Below are 24390 nucleotides of genomic sequence, written 5' to 3'. Positions count from 1 at the left end.
GGGGCGGGGGCGCCGGGAAGAACGTACGGCCGCGCCAGGCGCCTGACGAGGCGGGGAGCGGAGCCCGCGCCGCCCGCCGTCCCTGCCCAGCCGCGCGCTGCCGCGGCGCCGGCCCGGGTGGGTTTAGCGCCCGGCTCCCGCCGGCTGCCGAAGCCGAGCGGTGCCGACCGGCGGTGAGGGGCGGCTGCGGCAGCGGGGCCGGCGGGCTCGGGGAGGGAGGGGGCCGTGCTCGGGCGCTCGGCGCAGGCAGCGCCCCGGCCGCCCGCGCCTCCGCCGGGGGGCGGCCCCGCGCTGCCTCCGGGCCTCGCCGCCATCTTGGCCGCTGCCCCGGGAGCGGGCCGGGCCGGGCCGGGCCGGGGGAGGTACGTGGGGCGCGGGGGGCCCGGGCCGTGAGGGAGTGGGGCGGTGCTGTCCTTGCTCGGAGGACGGGATCCCTCCTGTGCGGGAGCCGCCCGTGCCCGCTCCCGGCCGCGCTTGTTGGCCGGGGCCGGGCTGGGGCGACATCCCCGGCAGCTGCGGTACCGGGAGGCTGCTCCGCAAATCCAAGATTTTCCGTTTAGCCCGCCCCCGTTTCCGTTGTTCGGTGCTCATTTAAATACAAAATCGTTGCCGTGTTTGAATACCGCGAGGCCCCCCCCTCGCCGTTGTTCTGGGCTCTGACGGAGGTGCGGAGCCGCCCGGCGGACAGTGAGCAGGGTCGGGTCAGAGCCCCGTGCCGAGGGATGTGCGCCGCTCCCGCTCCAGGATGAGGCGCAGGGATGGGGGCGTTGTGCGGCGGGAGCTCCTTTACCGAGGGTGCCAGGGCCTGCGGGAGGACCGATGCGGGAGCCGCCGCTCGCGGCAGAGCCCGCAGCAAGGCCCGGCCGGGAGGGGCAGGGCGGGCGGGGGAGCGGCCCCGGCTCACCTAGGTCGGTGTTCAGCAGTATTGCTGTAGCCGTGGTCTTCCTACTCGAGCTGTACTCGCTTTATTAGCAAGGGGCCCCGTGAGTTCGGATCTGCGTAATATGCGCTGAGAATAAACCCGTTATCATCCACCGCTATACGCTGCACATCCCTCCTGCCTTGTTCAGTACCCAGCGGCGACTGACTGGAGGTTGTCGCTTCTTTTCTTTTGTTTCAGTTCAAATCTGCTTTGAATTAGTAATGCACTTACCATCTTTTCAGTATGATGAATGGTTCGTACCCATTAACTATTAATCAGACTGGAGTAATAGTGTCACCATTCGACGTAGCTCTTTTATAACCAACCAGGCAAAAAATCATACTTGGATGTTTAAAATTTGTGTTCATAACAGGTGGACTGCAGTGTGGGAGAGGAAAAGGTATTTTGCAAGAGAAGCAAAACCAACTTCAATTACTCATGCCAGAGGCAAAATGATGGAAACAATGTTTTACAAAGGAACTGACTATGGCAATCATGAGAATGATTCTGCTGTGGCAGTTCCCCGCATGTTTGAATCATACATAGCTTCTCCTTTTTTTATTAAAGACAAAAAAAAAAAAAAAAGGAAGGAATAAGAAGAGGAAATATCTGAATGATATTTCTCTGTAAAAAATGTCTCGGGTTTTATATGTGTTATGTTAGGTGCTCACTCAAAAACACAAGCAAACTTTGTTATTTTGGGGGGAAGAAAGGGGACAAACAGATTCTTTACTGCCTTTGTGCACATATCTGAAAATTCCTTGCAAATGGCAAATCAAACTTGAGGAATACTCCATGCCCTCTCATATTTGATTTTGCTGGTTTTATTCAGAAATTAAATTCTCTGTTGTGCAAGACAGCTATGCACCAGCTAAGTCCCAGTTATTCTCCCATAAAAATATCTCCTTACATGAAGAATCTTTCATAAAAGTCTTGTTATGAGGATTCAGAAAAGAGAAATTGAAGCTCTTGAGGTAGAGAAGTCTGCACAGTAGGAGATGAGTGGTAGCTGTACTTTGTGGCTGTAATAATGGCAAGAAGCCAAATTAAAATTTGTTTAAAATGTTAAGTTCCTTCCTCTTATATCCCTTTAACTTTTCCCCAACTTACAGCTTCACATACAACTTTTTAAAAACAGATACAAAGAAGTTAAATATTTTTATGCTTATTTAATGTATGAAAGGCATCTTTTTAACACTGTTATACCCAGAAGAGTCTCACCATTCCTGAATTCTGGTGATGTACTTTTGCTACTGTTTTTTAAAACTTAGGAACTTTGTTTCAAGACCTTTACCCTCAAAGTGCTGCAGCTTCTTAGAATAAGAGTATTGATGAGACTCATTCATACAGGATAAAAGAATTAGAGTGCTGCTTTGGTCTGTCTTCTTGGAGGAGAAGGAAGGTACAAGTAGTTATTATGTGCCTTCTTTCTGCCCTCTGTGTTTGGACTGGTTGGGGCAGAATGCACGTTAGGAAGGGCTGTCATGCACTGCAGAGCTCCACTGGTGCTTGGTGGCTCTGATGGAGTGTTTCAGTAGTGCATGGCTCTTTGGCACTGTGCTTGTCCTTTTGGGAACCTTGAGTGCCTCTTCAAAGAGAGCATGTGAAAAAGAGTAGTATAAAGCTGGTAGCACTGTTGCTTTGGCCTGTCAGATTTACTCGAGGAGTGAACTGGGAGAGCTGCTGAGCTGGGGCTTTGATTATCTGTGATTGAATCCTGCTGTCTTGTCCATTCAGAGTTCTTCATGATTTGGCTGGAAGATGAGCCCAGTATTATCAGTATTTTCCTGAAAATACTATGGACAGTAAATATGTGACATGATACTTGCTTTATCTGTGTCCATTTGGCCCTATCTGTCTATTCAGTACTGCTTTCAGAGAGTGAATTTCTTAAGTCATCCCTTAGGAGTCCTAAAGCTACTGATTCAGATGTAAGTTGCATTCATAATGTTCCATCTCCATGTAAAAGTGTAGTTTTAGCAATGAATTTTTAATTGTTTTGGTGTGGGTTTTTTTCTAAGAAACTCTTGCTTTTCCAGCTTTTACATCAAAGCTTTCTATTCTTGCAGGTCCCAAAGGGAACTGCAGTTATTCAGGATCTAATGTTTTTCGATTATTCAGAATCTAATATTGTTCTGTTGACAAGAGATGGAAATCTCTTACCAGCAGTTAGAAGATTTATACTGGAACTAAATTGAACAGAGGCATCATGCAAGTGTATTATTGCAAAGCTCATCAGACAGTAGATGAAATGCTGCACAGATTATCATGCAGGCTGTAATTGCTACTGGTAAAACCACAGAGGAAGTTGCAAATTTTGTTATGGATACCAAACACTGGTTTAAGACAACTTCAGAGTATTCTCAAAGGACTACTTCTTTTTAAAAACCATTTTGGACAGTTACAAGCAGTGTTTTAAATGAGAGCAAAGATAAATAAATATATGCTGAACATCTGGGAAGCAAAGCATTTAGTCTTTAATAGGGATGATCTTGCTGATAAAATATGTCTGAGTAGTTGTACAGACACAAGTACTTCATGGTGTTCAGTAGATAAAAAGTTTTGCTTGACTAACAGAGGGGGACAACAAGCAGTTCTTAAAAACGTTGCAAAAATGTTTTTACTTGGATATGCAGATACCTAAGCTGTGAGCATCTTTATATGTAAAAAGATTCGTGACATTTGAGCAGCATCATTAAGACACACAAACAATAATGGGAGCATAAAAAATGTGTGAAATTATAGAACATTCATGTTTTAGTAAACCTGAGACTTCCAGATTTATCAACTTGAATCACAGCTAATAATGATGTGTCAGATTGGTCCTGCCAATTATGCAATATTTCAGAGCTGCCATGTTGGCTCTCTTGAACGTGTTGTTCAGGACGTGTTGTTCAGGTGTTTAATGGGACTTCACTTTATTAGGTTTGCTGGTTTGAAAGCCAGTGAATGGGGTTGGGGAGGTCAGGAACACATTTGTGGCACATTTTGAATTTATGGGAAAAAGCTAAAGTAGTGACTAGCTGATTGTGACAAAAATACTAGCTTTACAATAGAAATAGAACTGCCTATTCTAGCTTATTTCTCCAGATTACTGTAAGCACTTGATTACTTTCCATTCACTTGTCACTAGAAGTTCATTTCCACAAATACATAACAGAGACTCAGACAGTCTGCCCCACTAATCCTTCCACCCTTCAGAGCAGCTATGCCAAATTCAGGGAACATGGAAGCTGTGGAATACTTTCCTAGTGATGGTCCTATTTGGAGCTGTTTTCAGTAATTAGTACTAGCTCTAAAGGGCATTGCAGAGGTCAATGATAAATTCCTCACTTCATGATTTCAGAGCTTTGAATGTAACTCAGCTCAGTGTTACAGAAAAGCAGCTGTTGACAGTATTTCTGCTTTAATTACATTTTAGAGTACTTAATTGTAGCTAAAGACAAGCATATGCAATCAGTCTTTTTTCCCGTGCTCGCAGCCTCTCTCTCTTGCCAGTGAGCTCCACTTTTGTCTTGTGCGCCTGCTGTGACTTTAGTCCAGATGTTTCCGTGCCAAGAATTTGAAAATCAGTAACATTGCAAATCCAGATTTAGTCAAAAGAAACGTTTGAGAACTGGAAACAGCTCATTGAAGACATCTTAGTTAAAATATGGGAATTTTTTTCGGTGTGGACTTAAGATTCTGGTAGGATAGAAATAGCTGAGAAGAATCATATGGAGTTTTGCATGTCAGTGGAAGGATGGGAAGTCTGTGAGAAGAAGCTGCAAAACTGCACGGCTGCTTGTTGCTGCAGAGCCTGTAAAGTGCCTTGCAGTCAGGCAGTAACATGAAATGCTACTGAAAATGAGCTTGAACTGTTTGCTTTGGCCTGGCTGCAGATAATGATCCATGGACACCTTCAGTCTGCTCTTAGGTAGGCCTAAGAGTAGAGAGATGGGAGGCACATCCTTTAGAATAGTCCTAGAAATACCTTCAGTACCTTACATAGAGTGGTTTTGTGCTAACGTCTCAAAGGGGGGTCTGCATACACTGCTACACCCAGAAGAGTCTCACCATTCCTGAATTCTGGTGATGTACTTTTGCTACTGTTTTTTAAGACTTAGGAACTTTGTTTCAAGACCTTTACCCTCAAAGTGCTGCAGCTCTTAACACACTTTGCTGTTGGCCTGCTGGTGTGAGGAATTTTAATGTTAGTGATTGAGTTCTTATGTTGAGTATTTGTCAATCCTTTTTGCATTTCAAGTTTTATGTTCTGATGAGACAAGAAAGTTGGGTACTGAGAAATTAATTCATGTCTGAAATGAAATCTGGCACTCAAAAATAGAGTAACAGGGAAATCTTATGTATTTGGAGCAATGTGAGTAATTTTTGTTAAATAATAGTTTATATATCTTGTATTGATATTTTTGTAGTGTTACCAGTTCTAAGATATTCAACGTGAAATCTGTCTTGAGTCAGCTGGTGCCAATTGCTTGACAGTGTCTGGGATAAATTGAATTACTTAGTCTTGTGTATAACAGACTGCTGTCCCCACTGCTGTAAGAGTGTCTTTATTCTAGTCAGCACTGGGAAGTGTACCAGCTGAGCTGCCCCTTGACTGACAGGGCAGCCTTGTGCCTCTGGGGCTGCCTGCTCTGCACTTAGGCTGCAAGGACGGAGCTTCAGTTTTCCAGAGCGCTTCAAATGATCAGCCAATTAGTGTACTGCTAAAACTTTTGAAGGAAGAAAGGAGTATGTGAGAGGATTTGAAGGGAAGTCTTACACTAGAAGCAGAACGTGTGCCATGAGAAATCCTGTAATCCCTATCTTCCTACTTAGGAGACAGGGTAGGCAGCCAGGTGGGATCCTGGTCCCCTGGATCAGTTTGCTACTCTGGTTCACCACGAGGCCACACAAACACTCCTATGAACACAGCTGCTACCAAGGCAGCTTGGGGCAGATGAGTAGAGAAGGGCAGTGGCCAAGTGCTACCTGCCCTTCTGGCTGTCATGCCCTCCCTTGATTGCATATCAAGTCATGGTCTAATACCCTAAGTGGAACTTAGGGCAAAAAAGGGGGCCCTGCTGTTACAGTCATTTGGTGCAACAGGAGCTCGCTGTGACTGTGTGGTCTGCTGCACAGCTGCGCTTGTTCAAAGAATATTGTGACAAATGCAGCCATTTCTGATCTGCAGAGGAATAGAATCTGGTTGAACATTAACAGAAGCACAACTGCTGGGTCTTACAAACACTGTCACACGTGTCTGATACTCTGTCAGCTTATCAGTGGAAGCTGCCTGCTGTCCAACATAGCTCCTCCAGAGCAGGCTGTGGATCAGCTGCTCTGCAACTGGAGTGTTACCAGTCCTGCTTGTTCTGGACTCTTAGATGCAGCTTTGTGTGCATTTAATAGGAAATTGGTCTGATACTTGTTAACAGATATGCTATTGTATCGTTTTAAAAATGTACAGAGGTCTATTCTAGGCTTTATAGCTGAGCACCTTCATATGTGTGGGCAGCCGAGGTGTTGAACAATACTGACATTCAGTGGTTGATTATACTTGCCACCGTTGTGTGACTATCCAGGAGATTTTCAAAGGCTTTAATGTTCAACACTGGCTAAATTCAGGACATGTTTACTTGAACTGGATTAAAGCAATTGTGTCAAGGCTCTTTTATAAAAATGCTGTGCTCACAGTATTAAAATTGTCTGGTGTTTTTTACAAACTAAATTAGATATTAATTTGGTCCAGGAGAGAAACGTGCAATAACGCTTTGTAGCTTTGTTTCCTTACCCCCTTTTAAGCAAATTTGCAATCACGGTTTCTAAAAGAACTTCCCTTTGCATTCCATATTGGCTTAGATGAGTATTTTTGTCCACCTTTGGACTATTGGTCTTTTTTTTTGTCAGCTACCAAAGACAGCATGCTCTTGGCAGGAGGTATCTGAGACCTGGAATGGCCCCAGTGAAGATGAGCACATTGCTGTCATGCATGTGAAGAAGCAGCTGGAGTTTAAAATTTAAAAAGCTGGACCTTTTCAAATTCTGAACTCCAGCTGCTCCTGCTGGATGTGGACTCTCTTCCCACATCTGCTGACTTAGGTGGAGGGAAATAGCATGCTGACAACCTTCCTGAGCTGTCCTTTTTCACTGTCTTTGGTGAGCTTTGGAAGACATGTTTGTTTTGTCAGAATCTGGAGGGTCAGACCATTTTTCATTGTTACAAGTGTATTGGTAGATGAGTTAGTACTCTAGGTAGTTTAGATTCAGACACAGGCTCACTCTGGGTGGAGCAAAGTGCTTATACCAGTATTTTGGAATGAGATTTAGTCTTACAGTGTTTGGATTTGTTAAAATCTCTGTGGGACTGGGCCATGCACATCTAGATGCTTCCATGCTATCTTTACATTAGTGTGCCAGAGTTAACAGAGAAGGAGCAAATTTTATCTGCATTTTAGGACAAGATGCTGGCCAAACATGGTAAAATTAATGTAAACTATGATAGGTTTTTGGTAGGTGTGTTTGGCTTCTCTTGGACATGCAGAGTGGATGATGGTCTTCCTGCTTCAAGGTGTCGACTCCTGGTTATTGTCTGGTCTCTTTCCAGTCATGTTTGAATTTCTCCAAAGACTAACTTTCAATTCTGGGTCTCCATTGCTATCATCTGCCCATTTCCACCACATGCCCTGTGCCAGCTCTAGCATTCTCTGGCAGTGTAATAACTTGCATTAGGAAGCTGCTCTGACCAGCAGCTCCTTTTGCTGGGTCAGTTTCTGGCTGGACCATTTTCCTAATGTAGATAATTGCAGAGCCACAGACCTACTCAAATCAATACCTGAGAGGCAAAAGGGAAGAACAGCCAGTGCCAGGGGCAGCTTCTTCAACCACAGATGAATTTATGCTTGACATTGAGTACCAGGTTAACTTTACCTAGAGAAGCTGCTGTTGGTTTGTTTTCTGAGCCAAAGTTTCAACTGGAATTTATTTTTGTAAGGGGATCATTATGCTGCAGGTCAGCCAAAGCATTGTATCTGTTTCATGTTAAGGCTGAAGAGATAAACTGAAGTCTGCAAACATTTGTCTCCTCTGTAGATGCAGAGATAATAGTCTATTCATTTTACCAAGTACTTAGTTCACTTACTATCCCATTGAAAGTTGAGAAATAGACTTGGATTTATTAGTTTTAATAGGCACATAAGCTTCTTGCCCCATGAATAAAATGAAGAATCAGTGGCTGAGGCATGTTATTTGGAAATGTTTAAAGAGATAAGAAAAAAGTTACATTCCTTACCTGCAGTTCATACTCCCCTTTTAAGAAAGTGAGTTTTTAAGTGAAAAATATTTTATGCAAACATATTTCATGCATGCCAAGCACATTTGAGGCAATCTTATTCATTAAATCAGATTTAAATGGCTAGTTTTGTGTACTTTTAATGAATTCCAACCCTTTACCCAAGTGCAGCTTGGCATAGATCATAGGACTAATCTGCCAGCAAGTAAAAAGCACTTTTCTAGTTCAAGAGCTGAAGGCTGACAAGCTAAAGAGCTGTATCTTTAAGACAGAGCAATTCTAAGTTATGTGGGCAACTGCCAGGTCAACTGCACTGCCATAGGAAACTTTTTGTGCGAGTAACTCTTTCACGTCGGCAAACACATTTGAGTGGGTGCCAGCTCATGGGAGTCAGCTTTTCTTGAAGAAATAAATTGCAAATTCCAGATAGGGATGAAAGTGGAAAATGAGGGTGCTTTCGTCGTGCTTGCATTATGATATACATTAGCAACTTAATCCAATGGCAAATACTTTTGGTGGAATGTTCTTCTAAATAAAGAAAATGGAATTCAAAGAAAAGCAACAAAATAGAAATTCACAGTGCGTGTTAATAAAGAATAACCATCACAAGAAAGGTATCTGGAATGAGAAATGTCAATCCACATATCCTTTTGTTTATTTTCCTTCTTTTAATGTGTTTCCAACAGAAAATGATCCACAGCCTGTTTCTTATAAACTGTTCTGGTGATATCTTCTTGGAAAAGCACTGGAAGAGCGTTGTGAGCCAATCTGTGTGCGATTATTTCTTTGAAGCTCAGGAGAAAGCAATCGATGTTGAGAATGTGCCTCCTGTCATCTCCACTCCACATCACTACCTCATCAGCATCTATCGGGATAAAATCTTCTTTGTGTCTGTCATACAGACAGAAGTGCCACCACTCTTCGTAATTGAATTTCTGCACCGAGTAGCAGATACTTTCCAGGTCTGTCACCATCCAATGATTTCAAAATACAGTGTCTGGAGGGGGCCTATGTGGAACTCAAAGAGGGACTCTTTGTCAGGAACTATAGTGATAGGATGAGAAGTACAAACTGAAAGGCAGGAAATTTAAGCTAGATATTAGGGGAAGATTCTATTGTGTGAGGCTAGTAAAATAGTAACTAGAACAGGTTGCCCAGAGAGGTCGTGGATGCCCTAACTGTAGTCAGGGCCAGGTTGGATGGGGCTTTGTGCAGCCTGATCTAGTGAGAGTTGTCCATGTCCATGGGGGTGGGGGGGAGGGGTTGGGACCATCCCTTAGCATTCTGTGATTCAATGATTCTAAAATAACTTGGGAGGGGATTTTTTGTATAAACTTACTTTAGAGAAAGGTTGTAAACCCTTCTGTTAGTGACTTTTCTGTCTGCAATTTTTAAGTCAAGCACAGGTTTAGAGTACAAAGGAAAAAGAGGTTTATTTTGTGTAGTCACAAGCACCAGAACCCAAATCCCACTTTGTAAATGCTGGGGTTTTTTTCTGTAAGCTTTTGTACTGTTCATGTTTTGTAGATGGGAAGAAAGAGCATGTAGTCGGGCAGCATGCACTCTGTAGTGAGGAAGAGGCTGCAGGGAAGTCACTTCACCAATTTCACAGATACTGTATGTGAAGGAAATGCTGTGAAGATTGAGCATTGCCAAAAGATAGTATCTTAATCTTATGAAGAGTCTTGTAACTGAAGATGTGTTCATGTTCATAAGTCAATAGTAGTACATCACATTACATTATTTCACTGTCCATGCTTGTATTTATTTTCAGTTAGGTGATAAATATAACATTAACAATATGATGCCATCAGACTATAGAAATAGTCAGTTTAGGCACTAAAATGCCTTCATATATTGGAGGGCTTCTGTAAGAAAAAAACCAAACAATCTTCCTTTTGCAAAGCATTCTAACAGGAATAACAATCCTCTCTCCTGTAATCTCTGAATTTGTTTAGGATTACTTTGGTGAATGTTCTGAGACGGCAATTAAGGACAATGTAGTAATTGTGTATGAACTTCTAGAAGAAATGCTAGACAATGGCTTTCCACTGGCAACAGAATCTAACATACTGAAGGAGCTGATTAAGCCTCCCACAATTTTGCGCTCGGTTGTCAACTCCATCACAGGTATGAAAACATGTAATTTTAGCAATGATGGCTGTTTCAAAAATAAGCCCCATCATTCCTTGTAGCTAAAAAATAATATATTGATGTGAATCTGTAAGGTGAGGGCACTGTCCTACCACTTCTTATCAATATGAGTTGAATAAAAACAACTCCCTCCTTATATGCAGTTTATGCCTGGCCCCTTTGCTGTCCTCAGAGTCACTGCCTGGTTCAGCCACAGCTGCTGAAGTCCCTCAGAAACAGCAGCTCCTAACACAGTCAGGACATACTGGAGACAGGTGCTTTGGGATTGGTACAGAGCTCACCCCAAGCTTTGAATAACTATGGGGCACTGGAGAATGTTAAGAATTTTGTAAGAAATCATTATAGGAAGGTATATAATAGATATCTAATAAATCCTTGACAGGTGGGAACAGATAGCATGAAGGGAAGCAAGTAGCCTGTGCTCATCCTCTGCCCTGCCCCCACCACCGAGCAGCACATGGATTCATATGGATTTGATTTTGCAGCTGATTTCAGGCTGTTGTACATGGGTCTGTCTTGCAGTGATGAAGCCAAATGTCTGTCAGCTGAGCTGGTGGAATCTGCTTGTCTGGCAAGTGGGTGCAAGGGAGGTGAGCCATGAGGTGTCACTTGGGGGCAGAGAGACGCGGGATAGTTGCTTGTACATTGTGTTAGAGACGGGGAGTAGTTAGGCTGCAGGGCCACACACATAATACTCAGAGGAGCTGGACTTTAAGGTAGTAGATATGGTTTAGTCTTTGAGTATAAATCTCATCAGTTTTAATTTCTGTTTTTTGTGGAGTTTAGATTTTTTAAATGTGGGCTGGGATGCTAGTATTTACACTTATGAAAAATATGATACAAGTGGACTAGATGGACGTCTCTAAGGAGAATTAAGACTCCTGAAACCAGGAGTTGCAGCATCAAATCCTCTTGTTTTATTTAAAGCCTTATTAAAATTCCCTAGGAGCCTAAAGCGCCTGCCCAAGGCAGCCTGCATCTTGTCACTGTCAACAGCTCAGCACTGAGCAGGTGGAAACAGAAGCCTGAGAGGTTTCCTAACTACCTGGCCTGGCAGCACTGCTGCACCCTGCAAGGCTGCTGAGGGACAGACACAGCAACTGCTGCTCTTCAGAGATGCAGTGGGAGTGAAGAAATGGTTGTAACTCCTCCCCCCTGTGTTTTAGCACATACAGGGGCGGACTTCAGGAAGGGTTTTTTTGGTTTGTTTTTTTTTTTTAGTAACTACTTCTACTAGCTCAAAAGAATGAAAACTTCTGTTTTCTGCCTGCCAGGCTAGGGCCTGCCCAAGCAGGTTTTGTAGAAATAATACCTGCTGGCCACCAGCTTCTCAGTGAAGCTGTTTCACATGTCAGGACACTACCATGTTCATTGTGCTAAAGGGCACAAGTCAGCATGAGCTTTGGCCCTGTCCCAAGACCTACTTCTGGCAGAGGGAGTTGTTTCCACTGTGGTGGGATTCTGGCATCAGTCACCTAAGCCTCAGAAGTGGTAAGAACTTTTTTTTTTCCTTTTTGAAGTATCAATTTACTTTATAATTAGGTAGCTCAGTAAGCCTTCCTCTCATGTTGGATGATATTGAGAACCAGGAGCCAAGGGTGAGAGCAAGGCAGGCAGGGACAGTGGCATCATTGGTTGGGAGCCCAGAAGTTGAAGCAAGAGGCTGGGGACAGGATCAGATGGTAACAGGTCATCTACAGCTCAGTGATTGCCAATAACATCCATCAGAATGGGACAGGTCAAGCCAGAAAGTCCAGTCTGGGCCAGAGCCTGGATGGATCTGACACATGGTCAGGTGTAGACATGGCTGTCACGTTGGTGCAGGGTAGCTCGGATGGGTACCAAGGGTGAGACCCTTGGCCTAACACCAGCTCCAAGCAAAGATCGTAGGAGCCCTCCCTAAGGCTTCTTACACTTCCTTCTTGCTAATGACTCTTACCTGTTAATCAGCCCTGAAGTAATCCAGCTAAAACTCTTAGGAGAAGGGGGAAGCAGGCTTAAGGCCCTCACAGGGAGCTGGCATGTCTTGAATTAGTGATTAAATCTTCCACAAGATCTAGCCCCACATCTACTCCCACTCAAACCTCCTGTGGATTGAGCACTGTATTTTCCTGTGCAGGATGTAGTCTGAAAGCTGTCAAGTCTGGACACGTGGCTCCAGTGTCTTCACGTCACCCCACGAATAACACTGTAGGGGTCCAGGCTCTAGCCTGCAGTTCTTGGGGGCAAGCCTTGTCTTGATTTTTAATTTTGGTGCTTGAAACATTACTTCTATAATGAATTACTGATTGAGTTTGTTTTCATTTTTAAGGCAGTAGCAATGTGGGAGACACACTTCCCACTGGACAGTTATCCAACATTCCTTGGCGCAGAGCAGGAGTAAAATACACAAACAACGAAGCCTATTTTGATGTCATTGAAGAAATCGATGCAATTATAGACAAATCAGGTAAGATGCCTTGCAAACTAATATTTGTTTCTCGAGTGTGTTTACATGCAGCTAACAATGTTTTAGAGAGAATACAGTCCAATCTTCTTATTTTTTTTGCATATGTTTTATATACATGCATTTATATCTTGGTTAGAAATATTAAATTTATAATTATGAGCTTAAATGTATTTCTTCAGTTCATCTTAAAACAGCAACATGCTCTGGGCTGCTTCAAGAACATCCACAAGAAGTACGTTTTCTGTTTGTACATTGATTATAACAGATACAAATGGGGAAAAAAAGATAGTTGAAATGTGATGAGAAAATTATTTCTGTCCCATTGTTCTTCCAACAATGTAGTCCTTGAAGTCCCTCAAGTGAGCAAGACAAAATCCTTCATTAGCTTTCTTGATAGCAAGATAAACTTGGTGCAAAATAGTTGGACAGTATTGTTCTTCTTATATTTAAACTGGAGCCATATCTTATGAAGCATAATAATACGCCTTTCTTTTCTGTGAATGAAATTTATAATTTTCAAATACAGAAGTCTTTATTCTGAGATTTAACTTTGAGGAGGAACCTGATAACTTGCATGCCAAGAGAAAGGAAAAAAACTATGCAAAAAGAAAACTGCAAAGCTGTGGGCAGCTGGTGTTTTGTTCAATATTGGGGCCAGCAGTTAGCAAGGGTGAAGACTGCAGGACACCTTTCATGGTGGCATGGGGTAGGGAGCAAACCTCTGATTATTCATTCAGTGCTGCTGTTGTAGCAGTGTCAGTGTTGGTTCGGTTCTATACACAACTTCAGCAAATGCTTTAGCCACTGTTCAAGTGGATAGTCCTCGACAGCTATTGTGCAGCTCTTACTCTCCCTGTCTTGAAGATAAAAGAAGGTGGCCCTTACTGGGCCCTTATAAAACATGTTGATGGCTGTTACTGTCCTAGCTCTTAGGATTCCCAGGAGTAGTGTGAGATCTTAGTCTGAGAAGGTACAGTCAAGACCATGGTGAATTTCTGTGTGCATTTCAGGCCAAATCAGTGTGCACTGTTACATTTCCTACCCAGGGTCTGCCGCAGTAGTCATAGCTACTCTTTTCTGCTCTGGTCCCCTGGGGACTAGCAATGCAAGAACCCTTCTTTATAGCTTTCACTAGGACTAAGGTAGATGAGGTTGTTCCCCTAGAATAGGGAAGTTATCTTGTTTCATAGGGATATGGTTGACTGCTTTAACCTGAAACAGGATCTCTTCTTTTCAAACCAAGTATAAAGCCACCATTTCTCCTTTCCCCTGCCAAGATAAGCTGGTTTCTGCCTATCTTCTAAAATTACGTTTGCATGTGGAGCTAATTAATTGGTGCAGAGTCCTGCTTATTCCTTTCTTTACTTAGAGGGTATTTCAGGAAATTAGCATTTCCTAGGTAAAATGCTTGGTACTTTTGCTTGGAGGTTTGTTTTTTTTTGCTATAGATTTCTTTAACATCAAGATGAGTATTTACTTCCATTGTTAAGCAACGTTTACTTGTGAAAGCCAAAGTTAGCTGGAGGTTTTGTAGCACCAACTTACCGCATTTTGACATTGTAGTTTGATGTGCTTCAGCTTCCCTGCACCACTACACAGCTTGATAGTTTTCTGGAGATCAGGGACAGGGATGAAAGAAAGATTCAGAGCTGGTGTGTTACGAAATTTTTATTTGCCTATTGCTGGCAACCAGTTCAAGCACATCCAGTACAAGTCCTGTGTAACAGCTGGCACAAGTATAATTAACCAATTTGGGACAGGCTGTTTGCTCTGGCTCATGTATTTTAGCAGGCTAGCCAGGACACAGGTAACTGGAATGACCTTTCCTAGCTGGGCTTGGCATGTTGTTGGGTGTTGTGCAAATGTCGTCTGTGCCCTCTAGCTGCACTTCACCACATCTGTTAGGCCTTTCATAATGATGTTAAGTCAAGTGTCTTGTTTTTCCCTGCAGGTTCCACAGTCTTTGCAGAAATCCAAGGTGTTATTGATTCATGTATTAAGCTCTCAGGAATGCCAGATCTTTCCCTGTCTTTCATGGTAAATTCAGCCTATATTTGGGAATTTTAATTGCTTAGGATTTATTTTTCTTAGTGATTAAACAACTTTAGGATCACTATCACTATTTCACGTGTTACACATATGAAAAGTAACAAGTTTTGCATTATATCGTTGAAGCTGCATTGTTCAGTAGTTGGAATGGCTTTTGTCTGTACATAAAAATACCCTCACAGGAGCTCCCGTACCGGGTCAGATCAGAAATCCATCTAGCTCAGTAACACATCTCTGATAATGGCTGCTCAGAGTCCAAGAAATAGGAATTGGGTAGAGTTCAGTAGCTGGCTCAAACTGCTGGAACTTGATGAGATGTCACTTACCATTTTGGCACTCCTTCCAGAACCCGCGGCTGCTGGATGATGTCAGCTTCCATCCGTGTATTCGGTTCAAACGCTGGGAGTCTGAGAGAGTCCTTTCGTTTATTCCTCCCGATGGCAATTTCCGGCTCATCTCCTACCGCGTCAGTTCCCAGAAGTACGTTTCCATTCAGGCACGCTGCTTCTCCAGCTGCACCACCTGCTGCTCTCCACCTGAGTAACTGCACATTCCTCCTTCTTAGGGGGCATTTGCATTGCTCTGAAATGTGCGCGCTCAGCTTTGTCTCATCAGTTGCTCTGTCCCTACTAAAAGAAGAAAACCATTTTTCAGTGACCTGTGGATACTCAGCAGTAGTTTTTCAGTGGAGTAAATCACACATGACAGCAATATAGGGCTATTCAGTCCTAGTAACTGTTGTTGGTGCTAGAATGAAGGATTCTAAGCTTCATGAAGAGAGTAAAGCAAAACAAGTCCAAACTGACTAGTGGCTCTTCTGAGATTTGGTTCAGTGAGATTACCTTAAAAAAAAAACAAAAAAAAACCCAAAAAAAACCAAAAAAAACACAGGCAAACAAAGAAAAACCCAGAAAAAGCCCCCCAAAAAACAGATAAAGAAAGAACAGGACAAGGTATTTGGAAGAAAATCAAGTAAATATTTCTTTCCTATGATTTTCTGCTGATAAAATCATTTCAGCAATGATACTGAAGAGCAGAGTATCACTTCACTTATTGCTTCTCAAACAAACCAGTTCTAACTTGAATACCTCCCAGAAACACAAGAACCGTTCATGAGAAAGTGCTTTAATTTCTCAAGCAGAGAAGGAGCCAGGATGCATTCAGCTACTTTCTTCTCTTTTCAGCTTGGTGGCAATTCCTGTATATGTGAAGCACATGATCAGTTTTAAAGAAAATACTTCTTCAGGAAGATTTGATGTTACCATTGGACCAAAACAGAATATGGGGAAAACAGTAGAAGGAGTTGTCATGACAGTTCACATGCCAAAGGCTGTACTTAACATGAACCTCACTGCTACACAAGGCAGCTATACATTTGACCCAGTTACTAAAGTAAGTCTTGAATTTTTATTTACTTAAAGATGGCATTACTATAAGTCACCCATATTGCTGACTACTGGAACAGTGTTCCACACTTGGCAGAAAACTCTGTTCAGCATACATTCATGAATTAAAAATTTACCTTTAAAATTTGCTTTTTCAAACTTGGATACATACCAGCTCTGAGGTCTGACTTCGTTAGTATCCTTTTCCTTCCCTTCCTCTCTTTTCACAGTGATCTTTAACCCATTAATGTATTTCTTTAGTGGATGCAGCAGCATTTTGCAGACAGTTTCAGCCATTATATATTTTGCAATATATGTTGTAAAAACTTATTTTTCTGAAGAAAATACACTTGAAAATGGGTAGACAGAAAAACTGGGAACAGGAGATGAAAAAAAAAATTCTTCCAAAAGATCTGCCTAAAGACACACAGGAAAATAAAGCATCTGGAAAAACATGTCTTTGGCTCCTGGTTCCTTGCCTCTGAGTTGGTGTTTGAGACCTAAATTTCATAAAGCACCTGAAATATTTTAGTACCCAGGAGCCATTCTGCTGATAAGCAGTTTGAGACAAACCATTCTGCTGCCTCTAATACCCTGCTCTGAGCTTTCTGCTGCCCTTGGAATATCTTAGTCAGCAATTCATTAGAATTGTTAGGGAAAGCTCTCCAAGTAGCACTTTGTTTCAAAAACAACAGACCTTGATAATTTTAAAAGAAAAGCACCGAGAAAAAAAAAGTGTGCTTTCTTCTCTCCAGAAATAAATTTTACTGTGTTTTTAATCAAGAGCTGGGATAACTAGGTGGATTGAAACTGCAAAAAATTTTAAAAGCATAAAAAATAGAGGTTTTTCCGTATTTGTGAGTTTATTATAAGAACAAACAAACTACCTCTTATGGGTGAGTAAAGAGCCTGCTTGGTTCCACATTTACCCAATGAGTGTAAGAAACTGGCAAACAGGTGAGCCTTGAGAAAGTTAATCTGGCTTAGACACCTCCTTTGGTCCAGTGCCTTGCTCCTACCTTCCTTGTTCTTGTGTTTATGTTTCTATGGTCTTTGTGCTGGTTACTGTCTTGGCTTCATGGGTCCAGCTGACCCAAACAGACATCAGGGTCAGTTATCCTTACCAAAGGGAACAAGATGTTCTCAGTGCACAGACCCGCACTGACAGGGTGGGAAAAAAAGACCCCATACCTGCAGGAGCCCTCTCCCAGCCACTGAGGTAATTCTCAGGGCCCCCAGGCTACTGTCTGTACCCAGCCTGCAAACCAAAAGCTGGACATGAACTTCACCTTGTGAGGTTGGCTCCCTAGAATATTACTGCTGCTATTCTCTCCTTCCTGACAAGGTGCTAACGTGGGATGTGGGCAAAATTACCCCTCAAAAGCTACCAAACCTGAAGGGCATGGTGAACCTGCAGTCTGGGGCCCCCAAGCCAGAGGAGAACCCAAGTTTAAACATCCAGTTTAAAATACAACAGCTTGCAATTTCAGGTGAGTGGGGATGTATTATATGAAATTGGTGCTGGCAGAATAAGTTGATGTAGGAAAGGATGTGGGAAACTGTTACTCATTTAATTGAGGGTGCAGATCTGAAGTCGGTTTGGTCCAAAATGATAAAGTCTGATTTACCCAAACCTGACAGTTACCCTTGCTGGAAGATTACTTTGCTGGGAATTGTGAATTCCCAGTTGTTTTGCTCAAGGAAAGACTGTGAGAAGTATACAGAAGAATGGATTTTTCTTTGTTGATTGGTACATTAAATATGCAAATGTATCCTTTTAGTGAAGATTGGTAGATGATGATTTAATGTGCTGCTTCTGACTTGCTTTAGCCTTGTACCAGTAAAGCTCTTTCAAGTGGTCATAAAAATGCGTTAATTTTGAAGAATGCCCTTCTTATTCTTTCCTTCTGGAGCTGGTTAGTTTTTCATGTTAGAAACAATCTGCAAGTAAAAGCAGAATGAAGTCTATAGAGTAAGTGGAATAGTAAATTTAAAGCAGACAAGGCCTCAAGCTGTAGACACTTAAATCATGTGAGTTGTCCCTGTGTAAAATGCTTTGCCAAGCAAGCTTTGCAGGATTAAGGCTCTAAGAGTGCAAGAACTCACATTCAGAGAGTAGGAGGAGGAAGATGACTGAAGGCAATTGATGAGAGTTGGTGGTAGTATCTTTCTGGATAGATAACAGGCTGTGGTCTTTTTGGCCCCTAGACTATTTGAAGTAAATAGCAGTTCCTGTGTAAGAACAGAATCTTGCAGTTTACTCTTAAACTAGCTTAAATCCAGCAAGATGGAGCTGCTCCAGTGGCTGGACACCAAAGATAACAGACCTATGGAGAAAGCATGGAACAACCTGAAGCTGTAGGTAATTAATAGTTACTGGCCTTCCTCAAGGAATAGCAGAGAATTGCTGGTTCTTGCAATTATGACTTGGAGTGAAAAGAATTCTGAAACTTGTCCTTTGCTTCATCTCCATGGCTGGAAGCAGTGCAGTGTACAGGAGCTGTGGAAGATAGACTTGGTTGTTCCATAGTTCATCTCTTGGAAGGAGGATGTTGGCTTATGGAGTAGAAGAGAAACAAGGTGCTGCCCTGCCAAGACAGCTATGATTAGGTGACAAGAATGTTCTCATCTGCCACTTCAAACCAGATGAGCTTGTGAAAGAAAGGAAAATGAGCTTCCTAACCAATCCTAATGTGCTTCAAGACAGCTGGATTTCCAATCAGACCGCTGTGATTCCTAGCATTCTGCTTTTAACTTTGTACTTGTCTTTGTCTTTTTTCAGGACTGAAAGTGAATCGCCTAGACATGTATGGAGAAAAATACAAGCCTTTTAAAGGTGTCAAATATATTACAAAAGCAGGAAAATTCCAAGTCAGGACGTGAGAAGATGCTAAGAGGAAATTCCCCTTAAAAAAACTTGACTGCTTAGTGACTTATGTTGGTTAGGTGCCAATTAATTAATTAATAGACACTGATTAGTTTGGAATCAAAGCATTTGTGCACAGCAGCTATTAAAATGAAAGCATAGCTTAGTTCTTCTTAATATGGCTTTAAAATAAGGTACTTTTTTTTCTACTATACTTTCATTCTTTTTTACTGAATTGTTGTGCTGGTGAATAGTTTGATATGGGAAACCCACAAAATGTTGCAAACACTACACTGCCAGTCAGATACCAAAGCCCTGAGGTCAAGCACATTCTGAAGGCCAGACAGGCATTCCACAAAGCAGCACGTAATCCCTTCAGGAATAGAGAGCAGCAGTGAGAGGGGCAAGGGTCCCCCCAGGGCCTGGGACATTGCAAGTGTCACTCCTGAAAAAGCTTCTGATGAAGTAAAAAATAATTTGTGTTGTTTACAAGAAATCGCCTTTCTTAAGAAGCATTTGCCTTAATCAGCTTTCATTTCTGCCATCTGCAGATGAGCTGATAAAAATAACATCCTGCATTAAATCTGGGAGGTGAGTGTTGCTTCCGTAATCCACTTTCTTTCCATCCAATCTCATCACCCCCATCATTTTTTTAAGAATACAGTTGCAGAGAGTAAGATCTATTTTTTATGTGAAGCCTTTGCTTTGATTTAGATGGTCTACTTGTTTGAAGTGGATGCCACCAGATCTGTGCAGTGTGTACCTTCCAGCATAGCTTTTTAGATAGCACAATAGAAGTGTCAAGTGTATTTAATGGTTGTGTGCTTTAATGTTCTGAAATAAAGGGAACTCTTATGACATGTTCATGCCCTTGTAAACTATCCATGATGCTCTTAAGCAGGAGGTATCTGATACACTATTAAACAATGACTATTTGCTACATCTTTACTGAACTTGATCACTGTGCAGCTGCTTAGTTTTAAAAGGCTGTTAGGTGCACAACAGGTAATGTCCCTTTCATATTTTTAGTCAGAGCAAAGCTGAACTTCTTGTTATATACCAACAAAAACATCCCTCTAAACCAATACATATTCCAGAGTAGCTATCAGGTTACAAACCATGCATGTGGTCAATATTAATTAAGGGTGGGATACTGGAGACCCTATGTTTCTCTAACCTGTTTGGTTTACAAATCAATGAGTTGGTACTAGCTTTGCTTCAGATGAAGAACAGGAGCCAAAGTTACTTAGTAGTCAAAATTTCAAAGACTGGGACAAAAAATGATCCAGTCTGGAAAGAGGAGGGGAAATCCATCTGAACCCTGGCAGCAAGTCAGTAGGGAAAGAAATGAGCACAGAGTCTCATTTGTAACTTTGATAATATAATTAGGGTGAACTTGGCCATGAACAACTATTTTGAAATTCTAAAATTACAGTAAATAAACAGCACTATGAAGAACCAGCATCTAATAAGATCTTTGATATGTGTAGAAACAACCCTGGTTATTAAAAGCTACCAACTTTCTAGTCTGCCTTTTTCAATTGATCCATCGATTCAACACTCATCCTACAGTTCCGCTCTGTGTTTCGGCAAATGGCATTCTTCAGTTCCTGTACTTGTAGAAGAAATCTTGTCTTCAGAGGGAACTGGTAACATCCCAAGCAAGTGTCAGAGCTCCAGTCCCAACCCTAGCGCTGCCTCCCACATGTGACTGAACAACCCTGCCTGCTGCAGGACCTGGGCCACCAGGGGGGCTTGCACAAAAGCTCTTGTCAGGGGACAGCCCCAGCTCATCACTCCAAGTCACTGTCAGCAGGAACTGCACTCACCAGCAGGAAACCAGTCTGGGCACAGACATGTGTTTGGTCAAGGAAATGGTTGCAGGTGTGAGTCCAGGACCTTTTCTTGTACATGTGCTGGTTCCTTCTCTATCTTCAAACACAAAGCTCAACTGCAGAAGGGGGCCTGTGTTCCTGTTCTGTTTGGAAAAAAAAAAAGTACCAGCACCTCTCTGAAGAGTAGAGTTTAGTATATCATTACCAAGGAATTACATTGCCAAGTTTTGATCTTCCCTTCTTCTCATGTACAGCTCTGGGAGTGCTGACAAAGGTGGTTTTTTTTGGTCAGGGTCTCATCTTTCAGATACAGAGATAACTGTGAACAGTACAGAACTCTGAACTTCACCAATTGTTACTAAATACTCTGGCACTATAGGGCTGTGTTTGGTCCTACAGTACCAATAAATATTGGTTCCACCAGGTCAAAATACTGTCTGCTGGTAGAAATTTTTAGCAAGAAAATAATGTTAGTAAGCTGTTCTTAACAGTGATGGAGTGAAGGAAATACAACAGTGGTTTCATAGTAATTACCCTTGCGTTCAATTTAAGAGGTAAAATTCACATTAACAAGATGCTGGTCAGAGTACCAATTCTTCCCTTACAGAACCAGGCCAACCCCATTCCAAGTTTTCAGAACACAGCAGATCACTGTCAGGCCTCATGAAAATCTCTTGTTCTCCCCCACTGAACACAGCTTCCAGTAAATTCTTTAATTACTAGTTTGACAGGCCCAAAAGACAAAAAAACCTTTTGTTTAATCTCCCATTTGAGAAACTTTGCATTTTCTTTCTGCTCAGAACACATAGAAACAATTGTTCTTTTGCTTTAGCTTTTTGCTGCTCTTGTTACAGCATCATGCACTGCTGTTATCATTAACACTCAGAAGCTGATATTTGTACAAATGCATTTTTATTGTTTTAACAGAACCAAAGAAAAGTTGAGAACATTAGACTATACAATACATTTTGGTTTATAAACAAAGTTTTATAGTGGTAAAACATTGCTAAGTGACATTCATGGTCTTGTTCAAAGTTTTGCTGCACTTCAGACAAATAGTGTTCAAAAATGCAGTAATTGCATAAGGTGGACAAGTATCTCGGCTTCTACAAACAGCTCGAGAACTTAGAGCAAACATTCTGGAAGAATATCAAAGGCAACCATGATTCATAACTCTCCTGCAAACATTCCTCAATAAACAAAAGGTGATCTTTGGCATAAACAATTATGTATTAAAGGCATTAGTAATATTGCATTAATATCATTCAAGCAACCTAAACAGTGATGCTAAAATAATAATAATTAAAAAAAAAAAATCTCAGAGAAGCCTGGATGGTGGGAGCAGGATGAGGGGGTGCAAGGAGCATTGAAAAGCAATACAGGAAGACTATTTAGAAAATCCCTTTGAAATAATCCCTACATATTCAGTGTTATGTACTATTAAATAGAAATTACTACATTAAAAGTATGTTAAAGATCTGATAGAAACCAACCAAATGCATCCAGGTTAAGGCTCTGGCACCCCTTCCTTCCTCTTCCTGTTGAAGGTAACTGCAAGAAGAGAATACTAAGGAAAGATCCTAAGTACCAAATATTTAATAATACCCAGACACAAGGAACAAATTCAAGACAAACACACGCCTTCTCTTGCTGAGGTTAGTTTGAGACAGTTGTATTATCAACAGTTTTAACTTCCCTTTTTAGGTAACAGTGCAATGAAGGGGGTGGAGGGGAGAAGGTCCAAGCATAGGATAACTGTAGCAGGCAGGTAGAGGACAGCTGACTGTGCTGTGTCTCTTCCTTTGAGCTATTAAGACTGAGAAGTTTTTTCCCCAAGGACCCTTCTATTCAAGCTGGTTTGATCATGCAACACTTCTCAGCAAATTAGGAGGGTATTACGAGGTCAGTGCTGATTTGGGCAAACGTCTGCAAGTATTCCTTACAAATGTAGAAACTCATTCTCAAGACTTCCTTTCTATGGGGCAATTAAAGGAACATATATGAATATATATATATATTAAGGCATATTCAATTATGGAAGGATAAAACATCACAAGTCTATTTTAGTAATAAAGGGAAGGAGTGTGGGGGTTTTATTGTTATTTTGTTTGGGATTTTTTTAAAGACACAGAACACTTTGTTCAATTCATTTGAAGAAAAGATTTTTTAGACTCCAAACTCCACAAGCAGTAAAAATAATGAGGTATGTGCAGCATTAGGAGCCACCATTTGCTGGTAGCCACCAGCTTACCTAAAGAGGGTTTCATGTCCCTGCAGAGCTCAGGTTTCAAAAAGCTTATGCATTGTTGGAAAGAAGAGCAGTGAGGCTAAAGGTATTATTAAACTGAGTATCTTTTAATTTTCACCTCGAGCAGCTGGAATATTAGATGGAGGGAAGAGGGAAATAAGAATAATTGCAGGTGCTCATTTGGTTTTCAAAAGGAAAGAGCCAGCCTGTGGCATTTTCTGGTTCTGGACATGCATCTAAATTAAGAGAACCAGGATTTTTCAGCTCAATATATTGCTGAATTGAGCAAGGAAAGAGTTCCATGATTTAATGTCTCAGCCATAAGGCTCAAGCTGTCAACAGTGTGCCACTAATATCTGCAAAACTTTTCGGTACAGTACGAGAGTTGTGGAATGCCTACCTACAGGGTGATAGGAGGGGGGACAGAGACAGCTCCAGTTTCTGTTAAAGTACTGTTGCCAGGCAAGAATCAAAAGCAAAAAAAAAATAGCATTTCAGACATGGAGTTTTAATCCTCAGTTTACAACTCTTCTGCTGCCCCACTTTCCCTCTTTTAATTAAAAACCTCACACCTTCCATCATTTCTGCATGGTTTTAGAATAGCCAGATAAAATCCTGTTGAGAAGTTGGAAGATTTTGTATCCATGATTGTCCCTAAAAAACTGCCAAGTAACCAAGTGTCCTAAACTCTCATGACAAGCTTAAAGTGAGGTCCATGTTTTATATCATCACACGGAAACTACTGGAATATACAGTGCATATATGAAATGTGTTTCTGGGAGTACAGAATTCACGAACAGAATCTTGAAAAGGAAAAAAATATTAAATTATAACAACTGTCTACTGTGGCAGCAAATTGGAGGTGTTGGATATCAAATGTGCTCCAAAGACATTTGAAATGCATTATAATTCATACCCTTAGAATGGGGCATTAGCATAAGCTAATCTTAAGTTCATGTATACAGCACCTTTTGCTGTTAATATATCTTCTGTTTCCAAAAAAAGGCATTTTAAGTTACAGAAAACAATACTAACGTGGCAAGTATTTACTGATACCATGGGGTCTTTCTGACCCAGCGAAGAGTGAATCCAGCATCTGTTCTGATCTTAATGGATGCTGCTTCAGCTTCTCTCACAGTCTCCTTCACAGACTGCATGAGGTTCTGGGCATTATGAACCAACATCTCGGTTGCCTGTCAAGAAAAAAGG

The 24390-nt window shown here is 41.8% G+C and overlaps 2 protein-coding genes across 6 annotated transcripts in view; one reads left to right on the top strand and one right to left on the bottom strand.

Annotated features, from left to right (window-relative positions):
- The first annotated feature begins 19 nt into the window (after positions 1–19).
- AP3M1 (adaptor related protein complex 3 subunit mu 1) lies at positions 20–20040 on the top strand. 2 transcript variants are annotated; one of them, XM_062496683.1, is made up of 9 exons: positions 20–117; positions 8882–9157; positions 10154–10325; positions 12661–12798; positions 14750–14835; positions 15194–15327; positions 16032–16239; positions 17578–17722; positions 19015–20040. In XM_062496683.1, the coding sequence occupies exons 2-9, from the start codon at positions 8885–8887 to the stop codon at positions 19113–19115; spliced, it is 1257 nt and encodes a 418-aa protein (XP_062352667.1). In that variant the 5' UTR covers positions 20–117; positions 8882–8884; the 3' UTR covers positions 19116–20040. The 2 variants fall into 2 exon arrangements, with proteins under 2 accessions (XP_062352667.1, XP_062352666.1); XM_062496682.1 differs by lacking the exon at positions 20–117 and adding an exon at positions 239–362.
- Positions 15403–24390, bottom strand: part of VCL (vinculin) — a 64634-nt gene continuing 55646 nt past the window's right edge. For 3 of the 4 annotated variants that reach the window (XM_062496678.1, XM_062496680.1, XM_062496681.1), the window contains one exon: positions 21835–24374. In XM_062496678.1, the coding sequence (XP_062352662.1) occupies positions 24228–24374 (147 nt within the window). In that variant the 3' untranslated portion in view covers positions 21835–24227. Of the gene's footprint in view, positions 15477–21834; positions 24375–24390 lie in introns of those variants that run through there. The other variant, XM_062496679.1, reaches the window with a different exon arrangement.

Source organism: Cinclus cinclus, chromosome 7 (assembly GCF_963662255.1).
Source record: "Cinclus cinclus chromosome 7, bCinCin1.1, whole genome shotgun sequence".
NCBI lineage: Eukaryota > Metazoa > Chordata > Aves > Passeriformes > Cinclidae > Cinclus > Cinclus cinclus.
This window is presented reverse-complemented; position numbering and strand designations above follow the sequence as displayed.